Source organism: Anolis carolinensis, chromosome 4, assembly GCF_035594765.1.
Source record: "Anolis carolinensis isolate JA03-04 chromosome 4, rAnoCar3.1.pri, whole genome shotgun sequence".
Lineage (NCBI taxonomy): Eukaryota > Metazoa > Chordata > Lepidosauria > Squamata > Dactyloidae > Anolis > Anolis carolinensis.
The window spans coordinates 156,099,301-156,110,072 of NC_085844.1; the positions used below are offsets into that span (position 1 = coordinate 156,099,301).

Here is a 10,772-nt window from a genome sequence, read left to right on the forward strand (position 1 = left end):
GCCGACGGCCAATTCTCTCACTCCAGAAGCCTGATCATTTCTAAGGCAATGAGGCCTATTTAAAGTCTGTTTTAAAGGGGCTATTTATTCCCTCTGTTCTCTGCAAGAAGCCAGTGAGACCACTGTATATAATGTTGCTCTGTTCGACCTATTGAACTGCAGTAAGGTTACTGTTATTTATTTCACAGGCCTGAGTGGCACGTTATTACACTGCAGGTTAAACTTTGGTTCAAAAGCCCTGGTAAAGCTTCTATTTATTTACATCTACAACAACCAACAATCCTGGGAACTATAGTTTGGTGAGGCACCAGCACCCTTTCACAGAGAAGGTTGGTAAAAGGGCAACTCCCAGGATCCCAGGCAGTTCAAGTGCTGTGAAAGTCCATTCATTGGACAGTCGAAAGAGAGACCTTGCTCAGGGCCGGAACCTTTCTTCCCGCGGACGCTGTTTCGGCGGACGCGTGTCTCAGCGCACCAGCCCCCCTCCCCCTTTCTGCCATGGCGACGGCGGAGGGGAAGGACCCGCTGGGCTTCTTCGCGGCCTACGGCGGCGGGGAGAGCTCGAGCGGGGGTTCAGACTCCGAGGGCGAGGGACGGCCCGGCTCGGCCCTCGAGGCGCCGGCGCCGCTGCGGAAAGGCCCGGTGGGGGAGCAGGCGCGGCTGCCGGGCCCCGAAGAGCTCTTCCGCAGCGTCCGCCGGCCGGCCTTCCTCTACAACCCGCTCCACAAGGAGATCGACTGGGAGAGCCGCGTCCTGAGGGCCCCCGAGGAGGTCAGGCATTGGCTGCAGGCCGAGGCGCGCGCCCATTCACCTCCCGATCGCTTAGCGCTAGGAAGCGGGCGGCCTCCCGCAGGCTCCTGGGAAAGGTAGTTTGGGAACGCCAGGACCTCTCTAGCTGAGGAGGCCAAAGGCCCCGCCTTAAACTACATCTCCCAGAATTCTGCGGGGTGCCTGCTTTCAAACACTGCTCTGAACACCTCACAGTGTGATAAGGCCCTGATAAAGTTCTGATGTCTTCCTTTTTGAATCTGATTCCACCCAGGGCCCTTCCACACAGCCATATAACCCAGTTCAAAGCAGATAATGTGGGGTTTTATCCAGCTATGTGGAAGGGGCCGCAGTATATCAAGGCAGATAATCCACAATATCAGCTTTGAACTAGGTTATTATCTGAGTCCACACTACAAATAACCCAGTTCAAAGCAGATAATGTGGGATTTTAGCCAGCTGTGTGGAAGGGGCCCCACTATATCAAGATAGATAATCCACAATGTCTGCTTTGAACTGGGTTATTATCTGAGTCCACACTGTCATATCATCCTGTTCAGTGTGGATTTTATACAGCAATGTGAAAGGGAAATAAGCCCCCAGAGGACTTCCAGTCCAAGCCCCTTCCATGTAGAAAAAACCCAATCAAAGCACCCCGACAGATGGCCAGCCATCTTCTGTTTAAAAACCTCCAAAGAAAGTGCTTCCACCACACCATTGCATGTGCCTTCAAGTAATTTCTGACCCAAACCAACCCTAATTATAGGGTTTTCGCAGCAAGATTGGGTCAAAGAGGGCTTGCCTCCATCCTCCTCTGAAGCTGAGAGTGTGTGACCTGCGCAGGTCACCCAGTGGGTTTCCATCTCCCAGCAGGGATTTGAAGCATGGTCTCCAGAGCCCTGGCCCAGTGTCAAACAGCTACACCATGATGGCTATACATCCTTAAATAGAATATAATAGAATAACTTTATTGTCATTTCACAATGAAATTAAATGCTTTCCCAGCACACATGGTATACAGCCTGTATCCATGAATTCAATCAACCATGGCTTGAATTATCCCCATACAAATATATATATACATATGAAAACAAACCAAGGGACACCATTTCACCATGCCATTGCATGTAATGGCGCTTGAACACCCATGGATTTAGGTGTCCTGGAACCCAGCCCCAACAGATGCCAACAGCCCCCTGTACTGCTTTATTCGTCTATGAGTGATTCTGTTATTATTGCAATTTGCATTTTTCAATGATTAAAGTAACATTAAATTTAGAGATATATAGAACAAATAATGAAATGAGAAAGGAAGAAAACAATGGCTTTCCCTTACATAATAAATCTTTCCTCTCTTCAACATAAAGACCATTCTTTCCATAACATAACAAAACTAGGAAACATAATTTGAAAAATGTTTGTTCCTGGTGTGAAAGTTTTATTTCCTGTTTAAATTGTGCGATACTTAACTTTGAAAGTAGCTGTTATACTCTAGAAACGTTTTCTCTGGCTGCCACAAACTATGTTGAATTGGTTGGGACTCTGTGAGATATTCATTGAAAACTATAGCAAAATCTGCTGCAGGATGTCCTGCAAAGACAAAGTTTTTGCAGTTTAATAAATCTTTTCTATGTTTTTATGATAGAACCAATTAGGAAATAGCTTTTATAACCAAGGAACAGAAATCATGTTACATAGTGCAATTATTCATACTTCTTTCTTCAACATTAAGACCACTTCTTTCCATAATAAATCATTTATGATCATCGTAAACTAAAGGTACCAAGTTATTTTCTTTTACCCCTTCAAAAACTCCATAAGAGGTTTCTGGTCTTCTAGAAAGGTCGCTAATGAGCTTTCTCAGATCAAACAAGGCAATGTGACATTTCTGCAATGTGAAGCGAGTTGAATATTTTTTCAAATATGAGGGCCATTCATATCTATGATTCTTGCATCTGCTTAGTTCTTAAAAGATAAGCTGTGTTCCCATCATTTTGTCCTTGCTGATGCCATGGTTTAACCTAATCCTTTAACCTTGACAGCCTCCTAAGGAGTTCAAGGCCTGGACTACCAATGCCGTGCCTCCCCCTGAGAGTTATAGCGTCAAAGAAACCAAGCCGCCTCTGCCTCCAGAGCTGGATATGGCGATCAAATGGTCCAATATATATGAAGATAATGGTGACGATGCTCCCAGGAATGCAAACAAGGTCACCTTACCAGAAGAGGAAGAAGAAGAACAAGTGAAATCAGGTAGGGCCATCTATAAGCAAGGACAAACAGTAATAATTTGGTTTGGCTTCCAATATAATTACAGTCAGCCTTTCACATTCACTAGGGACAGGGGCACAGTAGTAGACCAACAATTAGATGATTTTGTAAATGTGTTCCTGTAATTCCTCTTTTACGAGACAACATTTTAAATCTAGCAGCAGTTCTGTAGTGCCCTTGCAATATATACATTTTGCTATTGTGACTGCTACATAATTCTGATAAATACAATTTCATGTAAAAAAAAATTCTCCATAAAGCTCCTAGGAAGTTTTAATAGAGAAGTTAGTGGCAAGGAAAAACTAAAACATGCAGATGATGAAAGCGTATCAGCTCAGTCATTTCTAAATCAAACTTTTAAAAAAAAGATAATTTGCATTCTATTCTGTCTGCAAGAATATTGTTGACTCTCTACATATATGGGCTTAACTTTTGTGCATCATGGGTTTAATATGTTATCTCTCTGGTAATTTAAATTCTCTGGTGCTTCTCTATGTTCAACTTTAATCAAAGGTTTACCATAGAGTCACTCTGGAGGCCTTGATCTACCAATAGAGGTATAATAATAATAGTAACAACAACAGCAACAACAACAACTTTATTTTTATATCCCGCCTTCATCTCCCCAAAGGGACTTGGGGTTGCTAACACGGGGCCAAGCCCAAACAATTACAATAAAACAAAATAAAATACATACAAGATACACGACAACATCCAATAAAATGCTTATACAATAACAAAGTAAAATGAAACAATAGCATAATAAAGCAGTATAAAACAGTACAAAATTTTAACGAGGGCGAGCTGGGCCAAAGTGCGAGGTGTAGAAATTGTAAAACCAGTGGGTGAAGTAGATAGGTAAAGTACTGCATGTAGTGGGAAACTCAGTTGGGATAAACAATGATATTATTCTCAACTGAGGGATGAGATAAAGTGCATCAGGAAAACAGCTTGACACTAGAATGGAACCTGACATAAGAATTAGTTATTCAGTCATCAAAAGCACACAGAAAAAGCCAAGTTTTTAAACTTTTCCTAAAGGCTGACTGAGTGGGTTCTTATTGGCTTACAGAGAGGAGGAGGAATGGTACTTCTTCATACATATCCTTGTTTACATATTGGAATCCTACCTTAGTCTTGTAGGTTGCCAAAAGACATTCTATAATTTTAATTCTTTTAGCAGTTAGTCAGTTTATGTGGTAAACGTTTGTGATGTGTCATAATTTGTTTACTTAAAGCAGGGGTCCCCAAACTTTTAAAACAGGGGGCCAGTTCACAGTCCCTCAGGCCATTGGAGGGCCGGATTATAGTTTTAAAAAAATACATATGAACAAATTCCTATGCACACTGCACATATCTTATTTTGAAGTAAAAAACAAACAAAAAGTGAACAAATACAGCCTCAATGTTAATAATAATAATCATTATCATCATAAAAATAATAAAGAGGGTTGAAAAAACCCCTTGGGCCATCTACTCCAACCCCCTTCTGCTTTTGTGCACCACACTATAATCAAAGCACCCCTGACAGATAGCCATCCAATAATAATAATAATAATAATAATAATAATAATAATAATAATATCACCATAGTAAACATGGTTGGAAGAGACTCCTTCGGCTATCTTGCCCAACCCCCTTCTGCCTTTGTGCACCAAAACATAAAGCACCCCTGACCAACAACAACAACATTAACAACAACAACAAACAACAACAACAAAAATAATAACATTGTAATAATCACGGTTGGAAGAGATTGCTAGCTTTCAAGAAAAAGGAATCCACAACAGGGCTGCAGAGTATTCTTTCAGTCATTCACACTGGAATGACTGAGGAGGGAGAGAGGCACATGCGGACTCCCTGCTTGTGTCCTCCGTGACAGCGAGAAACGTGTGTGCGTAGCGAGGAAAAGGCCTGCGCCTTTCTCTCCTCCCTCGCCTGGCACGCACCTTTCCTGCTGCCTTCCTCGGTGGCAGCGGCGGGAAAGCTGCCTGCGGGGCGAGGGAGGAAAGGCACAGGCCTTTTCCTCACCCCATGTGCATCTTCCTTGGTGGCGGTGGCGAGAAAGGTGCGTGCAGGGTGCACATGGTGCAAGGAAGGTGCGCATGGTGCGAGGAAAAGGCCTGCACATTTCCTCCCTCGCCCTGTGGGCAGTTTTCCTACCCCCACCACCGAGGAAGGCAGTGGGAAAGCTGTCTGCGGGGCGAGGGAGGAGAGAAAGGCGCAGGCCTTTTCCTCGCACCATGCGCACTTTCCTCGGTGGCAGCAGTGGAAAAGGTGCGGGCGGGGCAAGGGCCGGATAAATGGCTCCGACGGGCCGGATGTGGCCCGCGGGCCGTAGTTTGGGGACCCCTGACTTAAAGTATTACTTCAATAATTTTTGTCCCTTTGGGATTAGTTATCATAAGTTTTATATTGTGATATTTATTGTTTTTGATTTTATATACTGTTTGTATGTTATCAGCATTGAATGTTTGCCTTTTTTTACTGGAAACCACCCTGAGTCCCCTCGGGGAGATAGAGCGGGATACATTACTACTACTACTACTACTACTACTACTATTCTCTTCGGTTTTTAAAAATGGAGCAACTTTTCTTTCTATGAGAAAATACTTTATTCATTAAGGGCCAAACTCCAAATAGAATTGTCAAGAAGCATGGCTTTTGTAGGCTATCAAGTCCAGAATCCACTTATCAATTTTTGGGGGGATTAACATGTCAATCTTCAACCAGTAAGACATGGGAAAAGCAGTCCTCCTTATCTTGACATCCCCAGCACTGGTTTGAAACGTTTTTAGATATTTTCAACCGTTTATTTGTTGTTATATCATGCATGTTTTCTTTTAAATTACTACATAAACTTTCTTTTTTCCTTTGGACCACATTGTTTCCCATTCATCTATTTGAATGTTGGGCCGAAATTTTGGGTCCACCTTATCATGCAATGTTTTACATCTTAGGTTCCATATAAGCAAACAAATGAAGATACTTGCCTTCTTTGGGAAGCATAGCTTTTTGATTTTGTCTTGTTCAAAGGACAAAAGATTGTAATCAAACAACCATATCCATGTCTTATAGAACTCAAAAGCTATATAATCAGTATTATGGACAAATCGGAACAGCTTCAGAGGTCCCTGTCCATGACCTCTGAAGAGGTTCCAGTTTGTCTGTATTTCTCAAAGTGTAATGTGCAGAATAGGACATAAAACTCTAGGACATCAAAAAAAAAAGGACATAAAACTTTTTTAAAAAATTGCTTTGTTTTAAATTGTTATTGAATTGTATTGTCGTTAGCGATCCTGAGTCTCCATGGGGAGAAAAGTGGGATCTAAATTAAGATGATGATGATTATAATGAGGTCAGATTATAACAAAGGTAAATAAAACAATTATTGCTTATTACTTGGACATGAGATATATAATAACATAACCAAACATTGCATTCTCTTTGATGCATCTCTATCCAACTCCTGTCCATGTTCAGCTTGTGACTGACATAGTCTTGAAGTTTTTTTAAAATGAGTTGCCAAGCCACACTTTATGTCTGTGTTGTGCTTACCCTTCTAATCAGTTGAAGCCATTTTTATGGTCTTGCATAAAATCATGAGGTTACACTTGGTTTTACATTTACGAATATTGTCTTTATTTGAAGATGAGGAAACAGAGGAAACGTCTTCGCTTAAGAAACGCAAACTAGATGCTGAAGAACAAACTAAGAAAAAGAAGCAGCGGTGAATCAGGCAGAATTTTGAAAACGTCATCGTTGGACCTTGATTTTCCTTCTGGAGCAGGAAAGGGGAAACCCCGCCATGTGGCTAATAGTGCAGCACATTTAAGGATTCTGTAACTTGTGTGGTATATTTTATTTGCTCAGGTTGTTTCACTTGGAAACCTTTTATTTTAAAGCACAATTTCTTAGAATATTGTGGTAAATACCTACATTCAGACAGACTTATGAAAATTCACAGATCATCCATAAAAATGATATATATGAAACTTGTGTATAATTTTTTAAAATGAAGACATGATGGGGGTGTGTGTTTTGGATGATGTATTGTGATAACAGTGGTATTATTTTGAAATGTGTGTAAACTGTGTAAATAAGTAACTAAAATAAAAGTATATGTTTGGACAGGTATCAGTCTTGCACAGATTTGAAGAAGAAAAAAACTCTTTCCTATCATGTATGCCTCTATAACGCATAATCAGTGGATCCAGACTAACTTAGTTGACATTGCATCCTATTGAGACTGGAAAGATTTAAATTAAGTTATATGACTAACACAGTGGTTCTCAACCTGTGGGTCCCAGGAGCCCCCGATGGCGCAGTGGATTAAACCCTTGTGCTGGCAGGACTGATGATTTGAAAGTTGGGTTGCTGACCTGAAGGTTGCCTGTTCGAATCCAACCCGGGGAGAGTGCGGATGAGCTCCCTCTATCAGCTCCAGCCGCATGTGGGGACATGAGAGAAGCCTCCCGTCGCTGCTGTGGCGACGGTGCCGGTGCATGCTCTCAGGCCGCCTGGAAGGTGGGCTCCCAGACTGTGGAACTTCCAAGAGAAACTAGAATGGCCCCATCTCTGCTGGCCTTTTGCAAGGAGGTCAATGCCTTCCTCTGGCAACAGGCTTTTGGGGAAGGATAAGGGAAGGCTCTGGGGAGGATGAGTGGGATTGGGGGAGGATATGCGTTTTAAAGGCAATTTTAATGTATGGTATCTGCTGTATTTTTATTGTGTTTTTACCACACTGTTATTATTTATTTTTATTTTATTTACTTTTGCATTGCTCTTTTGAAACTGTTTAGTGTGGATAAATGTTAGCCACCTTGAGTCCCCATAGGGAGAATGGTGGAATATAAATAAACATAATAACAACAACGGGGACAAATGCAAGATACTCCACTTAGGCAGAAAAAATGAAATGCAAGGATACAGAATGGGAGACGCCTGGCTCGAGAGCAGTACGTGTGAAAAAGACCTTGGAGTCCTTGTAGACAACAAGTTAAATATGAGCCAACAATGTGATGTGGCAGCTAAAAAAGCCAATGAGATTTTGGTCTGCATAAATAGGAATATAGTGTCTAGATCCAGGGAAGTCATGCTACCCCTCTATTCTGCCTTGGTCAGACTACACCTAGAATACTGTGTCCAATTGTAGGCACCGCAATTGGAGGGAGATGTTGACAAGCTGGAAAGTGTCCAGAGGAGGGCGACTAAAATGATTAAGGATCTGGAGAACAAGCCCTATGAGGAGTGGCTTAAAGAGCTGGGCACGTTTAGCCTGAAGAAGAGAAGGCTGAGAGGAGATATGATGGCCATGTATAAATATGTGAGGGGAAGTCATAGGGAGGAGGGAGAAAGCTTGTTTTCTGCTGCCCTGCAGACTAGGACACGGAACAATGGCTTCAAACTACAGGAAAGGAGATTCCACTTGAACGTCAGGAAGAACTTCCTCACTGTGAGAGCTGTTCTGCAGTGGAAATCTCTGCCCCGGAGTGTGGTGAAGGCTCCTTCTTTGGAGGCTTTTAAGCAGAGGCTGGATGGCCATCTGTCGGGGGTGCTTTGAATGTGATTTCCCTGCTTCTTGGCAGGGGGTTGGGCTGGATGGCCTGTGAGATCTCTTTCTATGATTCTTTCTCTTCCTTCTCCTCCTCCTCCTCCTCTTCTTCTGCGTGGTAAGAGTTAAGATACAGTAATTAAACTGACTTGTGGATAAGTTTGGGATCAGTTTTTGGACTAAACATCTAGAATCTCTAGGCCAGGCATGGGCAAACTTCAGACCTCCAGGTGTTTTGGACTTCAACTCCCAGAAATCCCAGGCTGTTAGGAATTGTGGGAGTTGAAGTCCAAAACACTAGGACTCAGGCCCCTTCTACACTGTCATATAAACCAGATTATGAAAGCAGATAATCCTCATTATCTGCTTTGAACTGGATTCTATGAGTCTACATTGCCATATAATCCAGTTCAAACCAGATAATCTGAATTTTATATGGCAGTGAAGAAAGGGCCTCAGAGGCCATTTCCCCCCCGGTTGCTTTTCCATGATTCTGGCTCATCTATGATTCTCCTCATCAAGACTTCCTGGTACACCTCTCTTTTTATAATACAGTAGAGTCTCACTTATCTAACACTTGCTTATCCAACGTTCTGGATTATCCAATGCATTTTTGTAGTCAATGTTTTCAATATATCGTGATATTTTGGTGCTAAATTCGTAAATACAGTAATTACTAAATAGCATTACTGCGTATTGAACTACTTTTTCTGTCAAATTTGTTGAATAACATGATGTTTTGGTGCTTAATTTGTAAAATCATAACCTAATTGAATGTTTAATAGGCTTTTACTTAATCTCTCCTTATTATCCAACATATTCACTTATCCAACGTTCTGCCGGCCTGTTTATGTTGGATAAGTGAGACTCTACTGTAGTTTCAAATATTACTGTATTTCCCTCCCCTTTTGCCTTGATATTGTTGGTAGATGTCCAATCACAGTATTCCAATCACAGCAAAAAAAAAGGGAAACGAACTTTCAGCAGAAACAACCTCTAACCTTGTTACTTTTGTGGCATTACTTTGGGGAGAAGCTGAAGAAAACCGGGGCACTAAAAGGTAGGGGTAAAGGTTTTCCCCTGACATGAAGTCCAGTCGAGTCCTACTCTGGGGATTGGTGCTCATCTCTATTTCTAAGACAAAGAGCCGGCATTGTCCGTAGACACCTCCAGGGTCATGTTGCTGGCATGACTGCATGGAGCACTGTTACCTTCCTATCGGAGCGGTACCTATTGATCTACTCACATTTGCATGTTTTTGAATTGCTAGGTTGGCAGAAGCTGGGGCTAACAGCGGGAGCTCACCCGCTCCCCGGATTTGAACCGCCAATCTTTCAGTCAATAAGTTCAGCTCAGCGGTTTAACCCGCTGTGTCATCGGGGGTTCCTTTGCCTTAAAAGAAAATCCTGCTTTGGAGAAGGAACTACTTTTTGTTTCACTGGCACATAAAATTGTTACCTGGGACATTTTAGCTGTTTAAAATTCTGCTCTCAAGTCACAATTCCCAGACTGCTGTAGACAAAGCCTTTCTCTCAGGCCCTGTGTGCCATCCCTCCTCCATCTGGGATCGATAAACAAGATAAAGTAGAAATGCTAATTTGGAGTCTGAGAAAAAGTTGCGGCTCATTCAAGTAGCATATGCCTTTGCGGAAAAGGAGTGGAGATGAAAGCGGCCTGACTTTTAAGAGCTAACCAGGGAGCTGTGGCTTGCACCACGACGCCAACTGCTTGCACTCAGCATGCTTGCAAGTGACAGATGTTCTCTGGAAGGCAGTCTCTATTCTCCGGGAACAATGAGTGCAGTAAATAACCTGGATCCCGGTGTCTTTTCAGGCATGAGGAGCATCTACAACTGGCTGGGAGCATGGACTTCTGGTCTCACCCCCACAAAATAAGTTCTGTGTATTCTTACTGCGCAAGGAGTTGATCAGCAATAGAAGTGATTTCTGACATTCAGAAGCAGACATATTCGATGTCTGGTATCTTCTGGTAGAAGAAGGACTTCCCCAAACCACAGCTTGGAAAGTTACTTTTTAAAAAGGCAGCTCTTCCAACAACAACAACAACAACAACAACACTTTATTGATATCCCACTACCATCTTCCATAGGGACTCGGAGTGGCTCACAAAATAGCACACAAAGGTGCCATACAACACATAAAATAAAACACATCAACATATG

General features: G+C 42.4%; 1 protein-coding gene across 1 annotated transcript; it reads left to right on the top strand.

The window, feature by feature from the left end:
* The first annotated feature begins 454 nt into the window (after positions 1–454).
* Positions 455–7,173, top strand: c4h1orf52 (chromosome 4 C1orf52 homolog). The gene is made up of 3 exons (XM_003223070.4): positions 455–771; positions 2,811–3,018; positions 6,688–7,173. The coding sequence occupies exons 1-3, from the start codon at positions 499–501 to the stop codon at positions 6,768–6,770; spliced, it is 564 nt and encodes a 187-aa protein (XP_003223118.1). The 5' UTR covers positions 455–498; the 3' UTR covers positions 6,771–7,173.
* Positions 7,174–10,772: the final 3,599 nt, after the last annotated feature.

What these genes read in the sequence shown, in the direction of transcription:
- c4h1orf52 (XM_003223070.4), top strand. Translation starts at nt 499, where the DNA reads ATGGCGACGGCGGAGGGGAAGGACCCGCTGGGCTTCTTCGCGGCCTAC. An exon ending in TCCTGAGGGCCCCCGAGGAG is followed by an intron (nt 772 to 2,810) that starts GTCAGGCATTGG and finishes TAACCTTGACAG; the next exon opens with CCTCCTAAGGAGTTCAAGGC. An exon ending in AGAAGAACAAGTGAAATCAG is followed by an intron (nt 3,019 to 6,687) that starts GTAGGGCCATCT and finishes CTTTATTTGAAG; the next exon opens with ATGAGGAAACAGAGGAAACG.